The 21,646-nt window shown below is 34.1% G+C and overlaps 1 protein-coding gene across 1 annotated transcript in view; it reads right to left on the reverse strand.

The window, feature by feature from the left end:
• Positions 1–435: 435 nt before the first annotated feature.
• The window catches only part of eipr1 (EARP complex and GARP complex interacting protein 1), a 56,221-nt gene continuing 35,010 nt past the window's right edge, over positions 436–21,646 (reverse strand). The window contains exons 6-10 of the mRNA XM_073827569.1: positions 20,263–20,399; positions 9,400–9,567; positions 5,133–5,300; positions 928–1,107; positions 436–832 (exon numbers count right to left, since the gene is read on the reverse strand). Coding sequence (XP_073683670.1) covers positions 933–1,107; positions 5,133–5,300; positions 9,400–9,567; positions 20,263–20,399 — 648 coding nt within the window. The 3' untranslated portion in view covers positions 436–832; positions 928–932. The remainder of the gene's footprint in view (positions 833–927; positions 1,108–5,132; positions 5,301–9,399; positions 9,568–20,262; positions 20,400–21,646) is intronic.

The following is a 21,646-nucleotide window of genomic DNA, read 5'->3' on the forward strand; positions in this document are numbered from 1 at the left end:
TCTGAACTTTAAATAGGAACTTTCCATAAGTGAATACAACCATACATGGAGATGCATTCTGGAGATGACTCCATGCACACTCACATCCGGCACATCCACATTAAAGAGCAGGGGCAGCAGGGCTTGTGACAGACCATGGAGGGTTAAAATCCCTAAACTCCAAATGGATTTAACCTCCCTGCATCACTGACAACAGACCGTGTACGTAAAGAATCCGCCGTGCCACTCGAGACAACGAGCGCTGACATTATGCATTCAGAGACTCATTCCGCCGGCCCTGGTATTGACGGATCGGACCGCGGCCGTCCCTTGGCAGCCTGAGATGTGGAGAGTCAAGCTGCAATTAAAAGAGACTGTCACTGGAGGTGCTTTAACGAACGCTCGCCTCGCAATTACAGGCGGAGGAGAGGAGAGCCAGATAAGGAGAGAAGGACATCAAATCTTGCTCTTTAATTAAAGCTGTTTTATGGGAAACATACAGGGGTAATTAGGCTTTCTCTGACAGCTCCACAGAGCATTGCTTTTGTTACAGCGTACATGATAAGACACATAATCATAATTAATCTTCAGGCTTCTGATTTCCCACAGCACCAAACAGAACACGCAAAAAACACAAGAACACAGATATCTGCGTTCATATTCACTAATGTGGGTGTTGATGAGCTCAATAAATCGTCAGGTGTTAGGAAATAACCACACAAGCACAGTAAAGGGTAACAGCACAGCTGCTGCAGACGTCTGACGCCATAGAGTTTACTTAAAGAGTCCCATATAAAGTCAAACCAGGATTTCACTCGTCCACATCTGCAGAAGCTGGAAATGTGAGTTTATCCTGGGAAAAAAGAGCGACTGCTGTTATTTCTTACACAGACCCATTGTGGAATATCATCAATACATGTCCCCGTTTTCCACCATTCGGTTGCTCACCTGCTCTACAGTAGGATGCGGTATTTGAGGGCTCGAGGGACTCTATTAATCACCAGCCGGCCGTCATAGCTGAGGGAAGCGAACAGCCAGGGGTCTGCAGCAGACCACTCCACCGCATACACGCTATCCTCGTGCTCCTCATATGTGGCAATGATGCTGTCCTGCAGGGGCTCTTTCCCCCTTTACACAACATACATGGGCAGAGTAAGTCATACTGGTTATATATGGTTCAGTGTAACTGAATCAAACCAAACTCAACTGCATTGACGTACTGAATAGCATTAAATACTAAAATTGAAATTGCATTGAATTGTACTAAATGCAATTAAATAACTGGAATGAACTTAACTAGTCTGAAATAAATTATATTGACTGAATAGAATTGAATAGAAAATGAATAGAATTGTGGTGAACTAAATTGAAAATAACATGTATTTTGTGAAATTTAACTGAATCAAACTGGAATAAAAAAAAATAAAAAAAATACTGAGCTAGACTTAACTGACCTGATATATACTATGCTAAACTAGAGTGAAATGAATAGAATTATACTGAAATCATTAAAAAACAACAAATGCATTTTGTGGAATTTTACTTAATCAAACTGGGCTGAAAAAACTAAAGAAGTAAACTAACCTGACCTAATTCTAGTAAACTGGCCTTAAATTAATAGAATTGTACTAAACTTAATTAAAACATATGCAAACAAAAGTATCCTAAACTGGATTAAATTGAACAATTAGTTGAACAAAATTGAAATAAAGACTATATTTTGTGGAATTTAACTGATTCAAACTGGACTGAGAAGTACTAAACGAGATTCCTAATTGTACTAAATTGATTTGAAATAAACTATATATATATGTAGTGGGTAGAAGTGGGTAGAATTAAATTGAGCTGTACTCATTTAACTGCATCAAACTGGACTGAAAATACTGGGCTAGACTGAATTGAACTGAGCTCAACTTATTGTACTAAACTGGACTAAAATAAATAGAAATGTATAGAATTGTACTGACCTCAATTGAACAGAACAAATGTATTTCCCAGAGTTTAACTGAATAAAAATGAACTGAAAAATACTGAGCTGGGATGAAATAAACAGAATTGTACTGAACTCATTTGAAATGAATTAAAGTATTTTGTGGAATTTAACTGAATCAGACTGGAATTTAAAAAATACTGAACTAGATTAAACTGAACTGACCTGAAATAAATTCTACTGAACTGGACTGAAATAGAATTGTACTAAAATTAATTGAAAAGAACACATGCACTGTGGTCAATATAACTCAATCAAACTTGACTTAAAAAATACTGAGCCAGATTCAACCAAACTGACATGATCTGAAATTCTGACAATTCTACTGAACTGGAAATTAACAGAATTGTACTGAATTAATTTGAAAAGAACGAATGTATTTTGTGGAGTTTAGCTGAATCAAACTAGACTGAAAAATATTAAGCTAGATTGAACAGAACAGACATGAACTAAATTCTACTGAACTGGGTTGAAATAATTAGAATTGTACTGAACTCATTTGAAAAGAACTCAAGCATTCTGGGACTTTAACTCCATCAAACTTGACTTAAAAAATACTGAACTAGATTAAACTGAAGTGACGTGATCTAAATTCTACTGAACTGGAAATGAATAGAATTGTACTGAACTCATATGAAAAGAATGAATTTATTTTCTAGAATTTAACTGAATCAGACAGGACCGAAAAATACTGAGCTAGATTGAACTGAACTGACCTGAAATAAATTATACTGAACTGAACTGAAATAAACAGAATTGTACTAAACTTAATTGAAAGGAACACATGCACTGTGTGCAATTTAACTCACTCAATCAAACTTGACTGAAAAATACAGAGCTAGATTGAACTGAACAGACATGAACTCAATTCTGCTTACCTGGACTGAAATACATAGAATTGTACTAAACTCAATTGAAAAGAACACATGCATCAACACAATCTAACTTGGCTTAAAAAATACTAAACTAGATTCAACTGAACAGATGCGATGAAAATTCTACTGAACTGGAAATGAATAGAACTGTACTGAACTCATTCGAAAAGAACGAATGTATTTTGTGGAATTTAACTGAATCAAACTGGACTGAAAAACATCCAGCTAGATTGAACAGAACCAACCTGAAATAAATTCTACTGAACTGGATTCTGATGAACAGAAAAGAACATTGAAAAGAACACAAGTATTTAATGCAATTTACCTGAACCAAACTAGACTGAAAAACTAGGTAGTATTAAACTGAACTGACCTGAACTAAACTATATATTGAAATAGACTGAAACGAATAGAACTAAACTGAATTATCAATGAACTGAGATGAAGTGAATTATGCTGAACTCATTTGAAAAGAACGAATGTATTTTTTGGAATTTAACTGAATCAAACTAGACTGAAAAATACTGAACTAGATTGAACTGAACAGACATGAGCTAAATTTACTGAACTGGGTTGAAATAAATAGAATTGCACTGAACTAATTTGAAAAGAACACATGCATTCTGTGCAATTTAACTCAAACTTGACTTAAATACTGAGCTAGATTGAACTGAACAGACATGAACTAAATTTACTGAACTGGGTTGAAATAAATAGAATTGTACTGAACTCATTTGAAAAGAACATGCATTGAGTGCAATTTAACTCAAACTTGACTTAAAAAATACTGAACTAGATTGAACTGAACAGACATGAACTAAATTTACTGAACTGGGTTGAAATAAATAGAATTGCACTGAACTAATTTGAAAAGAACATGCATTGAGTGCAATTTAACTCAAACTTGACTTAAAAAATACTGAGCTAGATTGAACTGAACAGACATGAACTAAATTTACTGAACTGGGTTGAAATAAATAGAATTGTACTGAACTCATTTGAAAAGAACATGCATTGAGTGCAATTTAACTCAAACTTGACTTAAAAAATACTGAGCTAGATTGAACTGAACAGACATGAACTAAATTTACTGAACTGGGTTGAAATAAATAGAATTGTACTGAACTCATTTGAAAAGAACACATGCATTGTGTGCAATTTAACTCAAACCTGACTTAAAAATACTGAACTAGATTGAACTGAACAGACATGAACTAAATTTACTGAACTGGGTTGAAATAAATAGAATTGTACTGAACTCATTTGAAAAGAACACATGCATTGTGTGCAATTTAACTCAAACTTGACTTAAAAATACTGAACTAGATTGAACTGAACAGACATGAACTAAATTTACTGAACTGGGTTGAAATAAATAGAATTGTACTGAACTCATTTGAAAAGAACACATGCATTGTGTGCAATTTAACTCAAACCTGACTTAAAAATACTGAACTAGATTGAACTGAACAGACATGAACTAAATTTACTGAACTGGGTTGAAATAAATAGAATTGTACTGAACTCATTTGAAAAGAACACATGCATTGTGTGCAATTTAACTCAAACTTGACTTAAAAATACTGAACTAGATTGAACTGAACAGACATGAACTAAATTTACTGAACTGGGTTGAAATAAATAGAATTGCACTGAACTAATTTGAAAAGAACACATGCATTGTGCGCAATTTAACTCAAACTTGACTTAAAAAATACTGAACTAGATTGAACTGAACAGACATGAACTAAATTTACTGAACTGGGTTGAAATAAATAGAATTGTACTGAACTCATTTGAAAAGAACATGCATTGAGTGCAATTTAACTCAAACTTGACTTAAAAAATACTGAGCTAGATTGAACTGAACAGACATGAACTAAATTTACTGAACTGGGTTGAAATAAATAGAATTGTACTGAACTCATTTGAAAAGAACATGCATTGTGTGCAATTTAACTCAAACCTGACTTAAAAAATACTGAGCTAGACTAAACAGAACCAATCTGAAATAAATTCTACTGAATTGGATTCTGATGAACAGGACTGAACTGAACTGAACTCAATTAAAGAAGAACAGTATTTAATGGAATTTAACCAAATCAAACTAGTCTGAAAAACAGCCTACTGAAATGAATAGAAGTAAACTGAATTATCAATGAACTGAGAAGAAGTGAATTGTACTAAACTCAACTGAAAAGAACATGTCAATTTGTTTATATAGAAATTCCGAGGACACAAAAAAAGCTCAGGTTGGAGGTAAAAGAAAGACAGAAAGGGCTGTGTACTTGTCTTCCTGCTGGTTCTCCTCGTTGTCACTGAGGTCGTCGTCGTCCACCAGGTGTCCGAACGGCTCCGAGGAGATGGACACCATGTTGGACAGGATGACCCTGCTGTCGCTGCTGCCGGTGAGCAGCAGCTGGTCGTGAGAGTGATTGTACCTCACACTCCACACCCTGAAACACAAAGCACAGCGTCAAACTCGCCCGCATTCCTGCCCTCGCTCTTCCACATCACCAACGACACACAGACTTATTTCTCCTTTCTCTTCCTCCATCTCTATAAGCCTCGGGCACGGCTCAGAAAAGTATCCGAGCCCTCATAGCCAGGGATTGTGGGAGGATAACTCAGCTGTCAGCAGTAAAATCTGGCTCAGTCAAGACTTCTCACTAACTAATCTGTCTCCTATCCCAAAATATTCCCTAATACCTCCCAGCCCGAGGCTCAGCCGAACCTCTGTCGCTGCAAACACAAGAAATGAGAAACATGTACGGGACGCTGTTGTTGTGGCTCTTTCCTATCTAAATAGGATCAAAACGGCTCTGATTGATCCGGCGCCTCTATCTTTAAGAGATAGCATCCTGTGGCTGACATGCTATCATGCCTTGATTGGTGCGCGCGTGTGCATGTGCGCACAGAAAGCGATACGCGCGATTCTGAGGCAATTATATCCAGTGACTCACACCTACGAGGAGATACTCTCTCACAATCACACGCACACACTCTCCCCTTTCTCCACTGAAACAGATCTGCAGTGAGCTAAATCGAGCTACGCTAACACACCCTGAAGCACAACAACACACAACTATAGCATCAGCAAGATGTAAGAGCACAGATATACACACACTAATTAAAATACTGTCTTTTACATTTAAGATAACCATGTTGAAACCTGACACGCGCAGATAAAATAGCACAGGAAGGCTGGCTTTGAATGCCGCTGGTTTCAAGGAGGATGTGAGAGATCATGCGAACACAAGCTTTAAACCTCACGGAAAAACGATTATCTTTGATGTGACTGAAATACAATTATAAATGTGTCTGGAAAGGTAAGTCGTATTAGAGAGATTAACGGCTAATTAACAGAGATCTCACACACAGGCATGCCATCTACCACTGGTATAATGAACAGAAAACAACATACAGGTAGTCTCGTTATTTGACAGATTTGATTCTGTTTGGTGTGTAATACGAAATACATTATTTAGCTGTATTTATTTATTTATTTATTTATTCTACAATGGTGTTTTAGGGCCATGTTAAAAAAAAAATCTAAGATTACGAGATTAAAGTCGGGAACTTCTGCAGGTGCTCTCAAACTATTATAACTTTAATTGCCACAATTAAATTTTCAACTCAATTCTTGTAATTTTGATTTATTCTCAAAACATTTTTACTTTATTTTCGTAATTTCAACTTAATTCTCAAAAGATTTCTATTTTATTCTTGAAATTTTGACTTAAAATGTTTTGAAAATTGACTTTATTCTTGTAAATTCGATTTTATTCTCAAAACATTTTTACTTTATTTTCGTAATTTCAATTTAATTCTCAAAAAAATTCTATTTTATTCTTGAAATTTTGACTTGAAATGTTTTGAAAATTGACTTTATTCTTGTAATTTCGATTTTATTCAAAACATTTATACTTTATTCTCATAATTTCAACTTTATTTTCGAAATATTTTGATTTTATTCTTGAAATGTTGACTTTATTCTCAAAACATTTTGACTTTATTCTTGTAAATTCGATTTTATTCTCAAAACATTTTTACTTTACTTTCGTAATTTCAACTTTATTCTAAAAAAATTCTATTTTATTCTTGAAATTTTGACTTAAAATGTTTTGAAAATTGACTTTATTCTTGTAATTTCGATTTTATTCTCAAAACATTTATACTTTATTTTTATAATTTAAACTTTATTCAAAAAAAATTCTATTTTATTCTTGAAATTTTGACTTAAAATGTTTTGAAAATTGACTTTATTCTTGTAAATTCGATTTTATTCTCAAAACATTTTTACTTTATTTTCGTAATTTCAACTTTATTCTAAAAAAAATTCTATTTTATTCTTGAAATTTTGACTTGAAATGTTTTGAAAATTGACTTTATTCTTGTAATTTCGATTTTATTCAAAGCATTTATACTTTATTCTCATAATTTCAACTTTATTTTCGAAATATTTAGATTTTATTCTTGAAATGTTGACTTTATTCTCAAAACATTTTGACTTTATTCTTGTAAATTCGATTTTATTCTCAAAACATTTTTACTTTATTTTCATAATTTCAACTTTATTCTAAAAAAAATTCTATTTTATTCTTGAAATTTTGACTTAAAATGTTTTGAAAATTTACTTTATTCTTGTAAATTCGATTTTATTCTCAAAACATTTTTACTTTATTTTCGTAATTTCAACTTTATTCTAAAAAAAATTCTATTTTATTCTTGAAATTTTGACTTGAAATGTTTTGAAAATTGACTTTATTCTTGTAATTTCGATTTTATTCAAAACATTTATACTTTATTCTCATAATTTCAACTTTATTTTCAAAATATTTAGATTTTATTCTTGAAATGTTGACTTTATTCTCAAAACATTTTGACTTTATTCTTGTAATTTCCATTTTATTCAAAACATTTATACTTTATTCTCATAATTTCAACTTTATTTTCAAAATATTTAGATTTTATTCTTGAAATGTTGACTTTATTCTCAAAACATTTTGACTTTATTCTTGTAATTTCCATTTTATTCTCGAAAACCTTTAGACTTGATTCTCGAAATTTTGACTTTATTCTCGAAATATTTCGACTTTATTCTCATTATTTTGAATTTATTCTCGAAATATTTTGTCTTTATTCTTGTAATTTTAACTTTATTCTCTAAACATTTAGACTTCGTCAAAACATTCAGACTTTTCTCAAAACATTTCAACTTCATTCTCGAAACATTTAGACTTTTTGTATTTTTGTCTTTATTCTCTAAACCTTTTGACTTTATTCTCGAAACTTCAACTTCATTTTCAAAACATTTAGACTTTATTCTCGAAACTTTGACTTTATTCTCTAAACATTTCAAATTTATTCTGGAAACATTTTGATTATTCTTGAAATTTCAACTGTATCCTCGAAAATATTTTTTATTTTTTAAACATTTAGACTTTATTCTCATAATTTAAACTTTATTCTTGAAAAATTTTGATTTTTTTTCTTGAAATTTCAATTTTATTCTCAAGACATTTATACTTTATTTTTATAATTTAAACTTTATTTTCAAAAAATTCAATTTTATTCTTGAAATTTAGATCTTATTCTCGAAACATTTGGACTTTATTCTTGTAATTTTGATCTTATTCTCGCAATTTATCGTAATTTAACTTTAATTTTAATAATTTTTCGACTTTATTCTCGTGATTTCAAATTTATTCTCGAAACATTTCGATTTTATGCTCAAAACATTTAGACTTTATTCTCAACACATTTCAACTTAATTCTTGTAATTTAATAACTTAATTCTTAATTCTAGCAACTTAATTCTATAATTGTATTCTCATAATTTCGAATTTATTCTGGAAACATTTCGATTTTATTCTCGAAATTTCAACTGTATCCTCAAAAATATTATTTTATTTTTTAAACATTTAGACTTTATTCTCATAATTGTAACTTTATTCTTGAAAAATTTTGATTTTATTCTTGAAATTTTGATTTTATTCTCAAGACATTTCGACTTTATTCTTGTAATTTCGACTTTAATCTCTAAACTTTTCGACTTTATTCTTGAAAACCTCGACTTCATTTTCTAAACATTTAGACTTGATTCTCATAATTAGTAAATCACAACTATTCTCTAAACATTTTTAAACAAATATTAACATTTTATTATTTTAATGAATGAAAGCCAATAATAACTGATAACAACTAAGCAGCAAATCAGTATATTAAAATGATTTCGGAAGGATCATGTGAAATTAGACTGGAGTAATGATGCTGAAAATTCAGCTTTGATCACAGGAATAAATTACATTTTAAAAAAATATTCACATTGAACACTGCTATTTTAAAGTGTAATAATATATCACAATATTTTTTACGTTTTATTAAATTTATATTTTTATTTAAAAAATGCAGCCTTAGAGAGCAGTAGATGCATCTGTCAAAAACATTACTTAATTATTCCAACTCACAGTATTTGAGCAGTAGTGTAAGTGTACATTGTTAGGCTTCTTGTGCCAGTGTTTGTGTGTGTTTGAGTGTATGTCTGTGTCTAACCAGTGAGAGTGCTCCTCCAGGCACTTGACGGGCTCGTTGATGTTCCGCACGTCCCAGAACTTGACTTTACAGTCGTCGCCACAGCTGGCCAGGTAATACTGCTTGTTGGGGTTGAAGTCCAAATCCCGCACCAGCTGCCCATGAGCGTTTTCAATGCAGTAGATCTGACTGTGAACAACAAAAACATCACACACTCAGACCAACGCAAATGAGAATGCAAACCAACAACTGAGACTGAGTGATGGAGAGAGCAGCACAGAATAGAACAAGTAGAACAGACTGAGTGGGAAAGCGAGAGATAAGGATAGAGCATTTCATGAATCAAAAACAGCCTGAGCGTCTGGGTCTGAAGGTCAAACCTCCATCAAGCATCGTATAAAAGTGTGACAAGCCATAAAGCACTGGCTGCTGGCGTCCTCTCGCAAGGTGATGACTTCCTAGGCTGCAGGCTGGATTTGCTTGTAAAGGTGCTCTGTGTGTGTGTGCTTTAGAGGACCTCAGGCTCATCTGTATGGACTAAACACAGTCCAGACGTATTACTACACCATCACGTCTGGATTTTTCTACTCCCATTAGCCGGCTATCTTGCCACACTCTCATTAGACAATTAACATGCTAATTAAAAATCTCATTAAAACAGGTAGTGAAATATTTGACATGTGAGAGTGTGTGGAGCTTCAATTAAGTCTCCATTCAAGTCGAGTCTAACGCAGCCGCTGGAGAGCCATGTTAACATTGAGAGTCTTGTTTTATTGAGTGGGAATATTAAATCAATAGCAGAGATCGTTAATATTTCAACTAGGGCTGCAACTAACTACTTTTCGGCCAATCAGATAATCAGACAATTATTTCTTGCAATAGATTTTGGTGTGAAAAGGCTTTTACATTTGCCAAAAATAAAACTTTTTATATGTGACCCTGGAGCACAAAACCAGTCTTAAGTCGCTGGGGTATATTTGTAGCAATAGACAAAAATACATTGCATGGGTCAAAATTTTTGATTTTTCTTTTATGCCAAAAATCATTAGGAAATTAAGTAAAGATCATGTTCCATGAAGATTTTTTTTGTAAAATTCCTACTGTAAATATATCAAAATGTAATTTTTGATTTGTAAAATGCATTGTTAAGAGCTTAATTTGGACAACTTTAAAGGTGATTTTCTCAGTATTTTGATTTTTTTGCACCCTCAGATTCCAGATTTTCAAATAGATGTATCTCGGTCAAATATTGTCCTATCCTAACAAACCATGCATCAATAGAAAGCTTATTTATTGAGCTTTCATATGATGTATAAATCTCAGTTTTGTAAAATTTAACCTTATGACTGGTTTTGTGGTCCAGGGTCACATATTAAAAACAAACAAGCAAGCCCTGCCCAGATTTAAAAAGTAACGCAAAAGTAACGTAACGCATTACTTTCCATAAAAAGTAACTAAGTAACTCAATATTGTAATGCATTACTTTTAAAAGTAACTTTCCCCAACACTGCTAACAACTATTTAGGTGATCAATCAATATGACAGTTGTTTTGGCAATTGATTACGCTGACGACTGTTTCGTTTTTAATTTTAAAATATATTTCCTTTTTTCAATCTCCTTCCATAAATTGTAAAGCATAAAATGTCTCATTTTCAGCAGTGAAACAAAAGCTGAATTCAAAAAAAGCATAAATATACAGCTTTTCATTTTCTACACTTTTATAGGATAGAAACAGCAGAGTAATAGTAGAAGAAATTTAGCCAAGCAGTAATGGCAATGCCACTGATGAGATTACGAATTTATCACATTTGCAGATAATAGTATACAAGTCTAACCTCATTGAGCAACACAGAGCCTAAATATTCTGTGCCGTCAAAGACACAACACATAACACTATGACCTTCATTGAAATTAATTTTATTTTCATTACTGATGAAGGTTCTCTAACAGTACACAGACCCAAATTAATTGATAACGCCATTGCTATTGCTGACCATCATTATCAATTTGTAGTAGTGCTTTTGATTAGTTGTTGTAGCCTTAATTCCATCATCAAAAGTTGAAAACACAGGCTCAGATTATCAGACTGTTAAATAAGTTTCCTAGAGTTGAGGTGCACAGGTTTATATCAGAAATCGTGTTTAGAAGCTAATCGAAAAATGGACTCAATGAACTCAATGAAGACTTAACTCAGACTCCAAATGAGAGACTCACGAACAACATTTTAGTCTTTAGGTCTACAAGGAGAAAACTTTCTCAGAATACTGTGACAGTGTTTAGATACAAGGCTGTTTTGTGCACTCAAATGTCCTCAGGAGTTTCGTTTCTAGAAAGATGACAGTGGTTTAGTTTTTCATCCACTGACTTCTAAGTATTTAAAACAGATTCCTTTTAAAAGCATGCCATTAAGAAATTAAATGTAATTCAAGTAAAAACTGATTTTCAGTCACACTTTATTAGGTGGCATGTACTATGTACCTATCCATTTAATACAATATACTTATTATGCACATACTTGTTGGTCCATTGTAATTACGGTAACACTTCAGGGAACACATATTCACTATTAACTAGCTGCTATTATGGATTATTAATTAGCATGCATATTACTAGCACACTGGCAGTTTATTAGTACTTAATAGTGAATATGTGTTCCCTAATCTAAAGTGTCACCATAATTACATTTAAAGTATTTAAAGAACCGCAAAACCTCTATAATCCTAACCCTAGCCCCACTCTTACTAGGTGAATTTTCCACAACAAGAAACAAGAAATAGTTATGCTGTAAATTCATAGTCTTGTGGGTATTTAATGTTCATACATAGCAGTTATGACCACTTTTTTAAATTATTATTTTTTTAAACAGTTGCTGATCTCTGTTAAGTTCTATAGTATTTATTTATTTATTTATTTATTTTTTCATACTGTGCAAATCAATTAGTTGCTGGTCCTTATTGAATTCCATGGTATTATTTTCCAAACTTTGGTCCCCATTGACATCCGTATTATTTCTTTCCATACTATGGAAGTCAAACAGTTGCTGATCTCTATTATGTTTCGTAGTTTTTTTTTTTTTTTTTTCAAACTGTATAGACCTTTTTCCTGAGTAAACGATGAGCGCCGCCATTACGAATTCTAACGTCAGATTGAATGCTTTTCTGTTCCGGTTTCCATTGGAACCCATTCAAATAGCGTCCATCTGTTTTTAATGTAGCTAACGTCCACTGCTTCGTTTCATCTACACACTCATTAAAGTGAGGCACTGACAAATGACGGTCATTGCGACATTGCCAAGTGATGGCGCTATGGAGCCATGTGCTTTTTAAAAACATTTTAATAGGTTTAACATTAGTTTATTAGCTCGGAATATACCCTAATTTGACTAGAAACAATGCAGACCGGAAATGCAAAGCATTCTTTCAGTTAAGAGTCGGACTTACTTCCGTGTTCAGGAAAAACGTCTATAAATCAAACTGTTGCTGGTCCCCACTGACTTCCCATAGTATTATTTTCTATACTTTGAAAGTCAAACAGTTGGTCACCATTGACTTCTGCTGTATTTTTCTATACTACTGAAGTCAAACAGTTGCTGGTCCCCACTTTCGTATTATTACTTTGCATATTATTATTTTCCAGACTATGGCCCCCATTGTCTTCCCTATTATATTTCCATGCTATGGAAGTCAAAATTCATGATCATCACAATTTCTGATCTCTATTAAGTTTGGCTTTTTTTCATACTTTGTAAGTTGCTGGTCCCCACTGACTCCCATAGTATTATTTATTTTCCAAACTTTGGTGCCTATTGACTTCCATATTATTACTTTCCATACTATGAAAGTCAAACACTGGCTGGTCCCTACTGTCTTCTGTATTATTTTTTCCATACTACGGAAGTCAAACAGAAGTGAAAAGTCTAATAGTTGGTGGTTGCTTTCAGAGTATGGACGTCAATGGGGACCAGCTGTTTGGTCACACATTCTTCAAAATATCTTCTTTTGAGTCCAGTAAATGATATATATATATATATATATATATATATATATATATATATATATATATATATATATATATATATATTAGTGGTGGGCATAGATTAATTTTTTTAATCTAGATTAATCTAGATTAAATCTTGAAATTAATCTAGATTAATCTAGATTAAAATGGCTAATTTGAATTCTTCTGAAAGCATTCAGAATATGTGTGCTACCCAAATAATGACTAAAAGTAAGTCTTTGAGAACGGGTTTCTCAAGCCAGGTGGCGCATTAGACCAGGCGCTCATCTCCTGTTTCCAAAATGCATTACAAACTGCTTGACAATTGCATTTAAAACACAATTAACTATACAAACTTGTGTAACCAAGTACTTCTGCGCAAAAGGCTGTACGACGTGCGCGTTCCAGTAAAATATACAGGCGCGCGGATAGCCTATCTGCGTGCATCTTCCAATAAACTGCGTTGCTTTTAGAAGCGTCAATTCAGTTGTTGCATATAGTATAATGTCTTTATTTCGGGATTATCAAAGTAAATTATAACTCAAACTTGAGATTTTACTGGGGCACAGCAGATTTTCACTGGGGCACGTGCCCCAGTAAAAAGGGTCTAGCAACGCACGCACCTGCCCTGAAGCGGCTTCATAACTGCATCCATGTCTGCGCGTCTCATTTGATGTGGTCATTTCACAGAAGTTGAAGACTCGTTCTCGCCCCCTACATTGCAATTCAACTAGATATACGTCATCCGCGCTAAAATATCAAAGTGAAAGTCATCATATCTTGCGTAGTTTAGACCCAGCTCCCAGCCCAACTTTGAGAATAGATTAACGGCGATATTTTTTTTATCGCGCGATATGAGTCTCACGTTAACGCAGCACGTTAACGCCGATAACGGCCCACCACTAATATATATATATATATATAGTGATTTATTTTAGGCTGAACTATCCCTCAAACACTAACTGCCCCTTAACATCAAGTAAAAACAAATCAAACCGCAGTTTTACAGGTTGCTCTTGACAAACGGACTAGACTTTATACTGATATTGTTGCATGCCCTCTAGTTGGCCTTCTCAAACCAAGCAGACATAACAGAGGAGACCTCTAGCAGACGGACGGGTTGCGAACTTTCTCTCTCTCCCAGTTAAGGAGCAGGGGAGGTGTCCCGAGCCACAGCCAGCGCCGACCCAGCCAAGGAAATGGAGCAAGAAATGAGGTTAGCGGCGCTGCTCCTGAGTCCTTCATGCTTGTAAATGTGAAATTGGGATCCGATCAGGCAAAGCCTGGGTGAGCACACACCACACAAAATCGGACAGAGATTAGTTTGTGTTGATCCGTAAGCCTGCGGACACGGCGCGGGCCAATCTGCATCCCCTGCCCGACGTCCCTTTCCTGGCCGCAGAAGTCATTATGAGCCGCTGTTCCGCACTGCAGCGAGGCAAGGCCGGCTGATAAATGGACGTGGCTGAGCGGATCGGGCTGCGGTTCCCCAGCGCTCATGGAGCCGGACCTCTGTTTCCATGGCAACAACCAGGCACATGACGGCAGAGCGAGACAGGCTGAATGGAAGGGCTAGAGGCCTGATGTCTGCCTCCGTCTACAAGGAAGACAGTTTAAAAGCATGTGGATTTCAAACAGCTCTTAAATGCTCTGCAGGAAATGGCACTTTCTAAAGGCTACGGGTTATTAGATAGACAGCAGGAAAGTTAAAAGGTCAGGAGACAGTCTCTGGATGTATGTAGTCTGACACATTGAGAAGACATCCAGTGTTAAAACACTGACGTGTGCGACTCACGTCGAAAAAGCAGATACAGCTGTATTTTTAATTAGTGCCTTTTTTTGCAGTAAAGATGTGATGATATTAGTCTTTCAGGGGAAAAAAAGTCTGAAGAGGATCAAAAAAATAATAATAATTTTTTTTTTACAAAATATATAATATATATGATTTTATTATGATTTATATATGTATTTTAATAAATGAATAATCAATTATTTATACTGGCATGATATTCATAACATATATTTTTATTTGTTACAAGCACATAAATAAACCAATACTGTTTTAAAACAGTTATTTTAAATTGAAAAAATATTTCACAGTATTACAGTTTTTTTCTGTATTTCTGATCAAATAAATGCAGCCTTGATGAGCATCTTTAAAAAACATTAAAAATCTTACTGATCCAAAACTTTTGAGCGGCAATGTATATTACAGCTTGTCAGTCAAACTGTATTTCGTATTGCATTTTATTAGAAATTTGTATTAAAATTTTTTTTTGAAATAATATTTCTCAATATTACAGTTTTATTTTTCAATATTTTAATCAAATAAATGCAGCCTTGATGAGCATCTTTAAAAACCATTAAAAAAAATCTTACTGATGCAAAACTTTTCAGTGGCAATGTATATTGTCAAACTGTATTTCGTATTGCATTTTATTAGAAATTTGTATTAAAAAATGTTGTATTGCATGTCTTATTTAATTTTTGGCATGGCATATTCATAACATTATATGTTTAACTACGGCAGCATGTAAATGGGTAGATTTAAATTTGTGTATTGCATATTTAAACTTTTTTTTCTTTTCTTTTATTAATCATATTATTGGCATCATATATTCAAAACATAATTATTTATAAGTTTTTGCTGAATTATTGTTAGAAATAATACATGTAGTTTGACTGACAAGCTGGAATATGCACTGCTGCTCAAAAATTTGGGATCAGTGAGATTTGTAATGGTTTTTAAAGATGCTCATCAAGGCTGCATTTATGTGATCCAAAATACAGAAAAAACTGTAATATTGTGAAATATTATTTCAATTTAAAATAACTGTTATCCATGTGAATATATTTAAAATGTAATTTATTTTACTGAATTTTCAGCATCATTCTTCCAGTCTTCAGTGTCACATGATCCTTCAGAAATCATTCTAAAAAGCTGATTTATTACCAGTTGAAAAACAGTTGTGCTGCTTAATATTTTGATGGAACCTGTGCTTTTTTCCTCAGGATTCTTTAACAAATTAAAAGCTGAAAAGAACAGTGTTTGTTTAAATTGGAAATCTTTTGTAACAATATAAACTACCAAAATGTTTTTCTTTTTTTAAAAAGAAATTAAAACTTTTATTCACCAAGGATGTGTTAAATTGATAAAAAGTGATTGCAAAGACTTATATTGTTTTAAAAATGTATATTTTGAATAAATGCTGTTCTGTTTATCTTTTCATTTATAAAGAATACCAAAAAAAGAATTACAGGTTCCAAAAAAAGATATATGAGGCAGCACAACTGTTTCCAACATTGATCATTAATAATAAATCAACATATTTTAATGATTTTTGAAAAACCAGGCACTGAAAACTGAAATAATGGCTGATAAAAATTCAGCTTTGCATGACAGGAATAAATTATATTTTAAAACGTATTAATATAGAACACAATTATTTTACAGTAATAATATTTCACTAAATTCATTTATTTTAATTTTAATGATCAAGTAAATGCAGCCTTGATGAGCACATAAGAATTCTTTAAAACAAAACATTAAAAATCTGACTGATCCCAAACTTTTGAGCGGCAGTAAGGTTAAGTTGAAATCAAGTTAAGTAAAGGTAAATAAATAAATCACATGCATGCATATAGTTTCTCATGACGCTCGAAAACCTTCATCTGGGATAGATACAGATGACAAAAAATGTTCATCACTATCAAGAGCAAAGTAAATGAATGTACGTTTGGGCATATTTGACATTATTCTTGGATAGAGAGAGAAAAAAAAGCATTTAAGCTGAAACTTTTGATGAAGCAGTTTCCGTTTAACACCTTCCTCACTGAGCTGTAAATGAATGTGCTGACGTCTCCTGAAATCAGCGCAATCAAACCGCAGGGCATGTTTTCACTCAACAGTTATCATACGACCTCAATCTATCACAGAATGCTCTTTCTAGCAGAGGATCCTCCATCAGAGTTATACAATGATCATATTAAAGTTAGCTCAACTTTGTAGGTTTAATACATAGTTTGAAATAAACTGCATTACGGATGGAAATATGACAGATCTCTCTTGTTATGACATTCATCATCATGTACGGTAACAGAAACAGCACTTTTTGAAAGAACTTTTTAGAATATAACAGTGTAGAGTCATCACCATGTTTATGTGGAAATACATAGCTTTCTGTTTTAACATTATACCATTATAATGCAATGATAATGTGATTATAACTACAGCAAGGATTCACCTCTCAAGCGTTCTGTACCTCGACACAAACGCTATTCTGTGCATCTCAAACATCATCATCTCCTGGTCTTCATTTCTCTCATCTCATCTCATCAGGTCTGACTGTTACCCAGGGATCAATAGCGCTGTGATTATTATTCCTCCAGCAGCGCTCACATGAACATTCATTTCTCACAAAGCTTCCCTGCTCACACATATACACACTGGATAACGACAGTCTGAACTTCACAACCGGTGAGGAACGGATCACTGTGTCAAACTGAGACTATTCTGATACATTTCTTTAAGATGTAATGTTTGACACTGCATTATTAGTGTTGAGAAACATCTTCAGTCTGACATTTAAAACATTCAATCAACCATATGTGACCCTGGACCACAAAACCAGTCTTAAGGAGCATGGGTAAATTTGTAGCAATAGACAAAAAGACATTAGCAATAGACATTGCATGGGTCAAAATGATCGATTTTTCTATTATGCCAAAAATCATTAATATTAAGTAAAAATCATGTTCCATGAAAATATTTTGTACATTTCCTAACATAAATGTAATCACAACTTAATTTTTGATTAGTAATATGCATTGCTAAGAACTTCTTTTGGACAACTTTAAAGGCGATTAAAATATTTAGATTTTTTTGCACCCTCAAATTCCAGATTTTAAATAGTTGTATCTCTTCCAAATACATAAACCAATAAATCAATTGAAATCTCAATTTCAAAAAATGTACCCTTATGACTGATTTTGTGGTCCAGGGTCACATATTATTTATAAATAATATAGAGTACCAGTAAAGTGAAATAAAGAGTACCAAAACTTGCCATGGAAATACCAACATCATAATGCAATTTTGGACTTTAAATGAATTTCTAGTAACTTTCCTTATGAATTACCACAAAACACTATATGCACTACTGTTCAAAAAGTCTCTTCTGCTCATTAAGACTGCATTTAATTGATCAAAAATACTGTAAAACAGTAATACTGTGAAATATTATTATTATTCAAAATAACTGTTTATTGTAATATATTTTAAAATGTAATTTATTGCTGTGATCAAAGCACAATTTTCAGCCTCATTACTCTAGTCTTCAGTGCCACATAATCCTTTAGAAATTATACTAATATGTTGATTTGCTGCTCAAAAAACATTTAGGAATATTATAAGTGTTGAAAAGTTGTGCTGATGGATATTTTGTCAAAAAAAAAAAAAAAAACAAGATAATGAGGAATCTTTGATAGAAAGTTCAAAAGAACAGAACTTATTTGAAATAGAAATCTTTTGTAACATTATAAAGTCTTTGCTGTCACTTTTGATCAATTTAATGTGTCCTTGATGAATAAAAGTATTAATTTCTGTTAAAAAAATAATCGGACCCAACATTTTTGAACTGTAGTGTACATGCCATACAATATACAGTGTCTCACAAAAGTGAGTACACCTCTTACATTTCAGCAACCATTTTAGTATATCTTCTCAAGGGACAATACTATAGACATGAAACTTGGATATATTTTAGAGTAGTCAGTGTGCAGCTTGTATAGCAGTATAGATTTATTGTCCCCAGACAAATACTCAACATACAGCCATTATTGTAAGGTTCAGTAAGACCCTGAAACCAAGTTACTCTACAGTGGTCAGGGTCATACAGAGGTTTTCCAAGATGGGTTCCATTCAGAACAGGCCTTGCAAGGGTCCATCAACGAAGCTGAGCATTTGTTTTGTGCGTCAGGGCTTCAAAAAACAGATGCATGAGTGCTGCCAGCATTGCTTTTAAGGCTGCAGAAGTAGAAGGTCAGCCTGTCAGTGCTCAGACCATACGCCGCGCACTGCAACAAGTTGGTTTGCATAGGCGTCGTCCCAGAAGGAAGCCTCACGTGAAGCTGGCTCAAAAGAAAGCCCGCAAACAGTTTGCTGAAGACAACCATGTCCAAGAGCATGAATTACTGGAACCATGTTGGAGCCATTTGTTGCCAGCTTTTTTGACAATAATGGCTGTATATTGAGTAATTTTCAGGAGACAATAAATCTATACTGATCTATACTCTAAAGGGTCATTTCTATAGTATTGTCCTTGAGAAGATGTGAGGGGTGTACTCACTTTTGTGACATACTGTATATAAATATGGTAATAATGTGTCACAGTACAATGGTACTGCCACATATACTGCCATATTCTCCTTCCATCTCTGAACTTACACAGAAAATTGTTAAAGAGATTTGAAGTTTGAATTTTATGAGTCTTGTATGGTGCAAACTCTATGGGCAATTGAAGAGAGATCTAAAAGCTACAGGATGTCATTGCAATGGTGTTCTGGATGATGCTAGTTTTTTAACCCCATTTTCCAAAGTACAGTAAGCTTCATTTGTCAGCAACAAAGAGAACTGGTACACACTGGTGCAGCTCTTGTTAACAGAAACACAATCACAACACAGTATGGTACAATAGTTTATGAGCCTGAGATGAAGGAAAACCTGATCAATTAGCCATAACAGCCTGAAGGAATTGAAAGCTCTAACACAAGCTACAGATGAAAAATCTGGTCTGGTGTTTAGGCGCTTGAAACAACTCAAAGTCTGTACAGCGAAACAGTAAAGTAACCATGCACACTGTATTTGACTGATGCTCCTCACATCTTACCTCATGCTCCGCAGGTCCCAGCCTCGGATGGCCGTGTCATTGGCCGTGGCCAGCTGTGTGCTGTTGTGATGTGGGCTCCATTTGCCTGCTGTGAACTTCAGCTGCCCTTTGCCCTCCAGAGTGGTGCTGCTCGAGATCTGTGGGAGAAGAATCGATCCACATTCATCTTAATCTATGGCTGCATATTAACAAGCAATTTGAGGCAAGCCTACTCACAATCCCTGACGGACACAGAATATACAAGTGCACATGTGCCAAAAGGACCAAATACTCTTAAAGGGAACCTTGGGTATTAAAGGTCCCATATTGTACACATTTCTGGAGGTTTATTTTAGTTGTTGATGTCCTTAAGAATATATATTTGTGGTATAAGTGCCAAAATCCATCTCAATATATTTTTACAGCTCCTTTTTTAGGAGCTCTGTCAAAAACAGGTCGATTTTGGCCCATCTAATTAATATTCATGAGCCTCTCTTCTGATTGGCCTGTTGTTTTCTGAGTGACACACAGCCAGGCCAACCACAGTTAACTACGGTCATGTATGCTTTAGCAGAGCCCAGAGCCATAGAGAGAGCCTAGCCTGCTGATACTCAACAGGATATTTCAGAATGATCATTAATGTTTTTTCTTTTTCAAACACTGAATGCAGTAAGCTACATAACTGTTGCTTTAGTAAAGCCCCTTTCACAATGCGCACTGATTCTGGAAAATTACGGGAACGAGCGCTGTGTGAACAAAAGCAAGAACCATAAAGGCAGTGTTGTAGTGATGATGCACGTTATCATGCGACTCTTCACGACGAAAAAATACGTGCAAAGTGGAATGAAGCGGCGATCAGGCAGAGCCAGCTCCTCACTATCAGCGCTGAAGCACAGTTTGTTCAGGTTAGTTTCAGTTTAGTGAAACGTACGCGTCGCATTACATCTCACATCCAAACGTCACATGTCTTTATGGGTTGTGTGTAAAGCACGCACCGATTCTGGAAAACAACTGTAAATGAACCAAATCAAACAACTCCGGAACAAATCATGGGAAACATTATCCGTGTATTTACCGGAATCGCTGTGTGAAAGAGGCTGAAGTTGACTGCCACTGGTCTCTTATATTCACGTTGTTCTGAAGCCTGTGCAATGATGTAGTTTCGACATCTATCGACTGAACAGGGTTTTCTCGACTTGTTTTCGTGTTGTTGTTGCTTAGCAATGTTATGGACACGATATTGTCTGGGTTTGACAAAAGGAGGGTGGGACGTGATTGATGCTCGGGGTGGTGACTGAAGGCAGTGACTGAGTCGATCGGACGTCACATCGTTGCGGAAGTCACAGCGGCTCGTGAAAATGAACAGCTACTTTAAGCAGGCTGTGTGCAGTTTACTGTGGATTGA

This window comes from Garra rufa, chromosome 21 (genome assembly GCF_049309525.1).
Source record: "Garra rufa chromosome 21, GarRuf1.0, whole genome shotgun sequence".
NCBI classification, from domain to species: domain Eukaryota; kingdom Metazoa; phylum Chordata; class Actinopteri; order Cypriniformes; family Cyprinidae; genus Garra; species Garra rufa.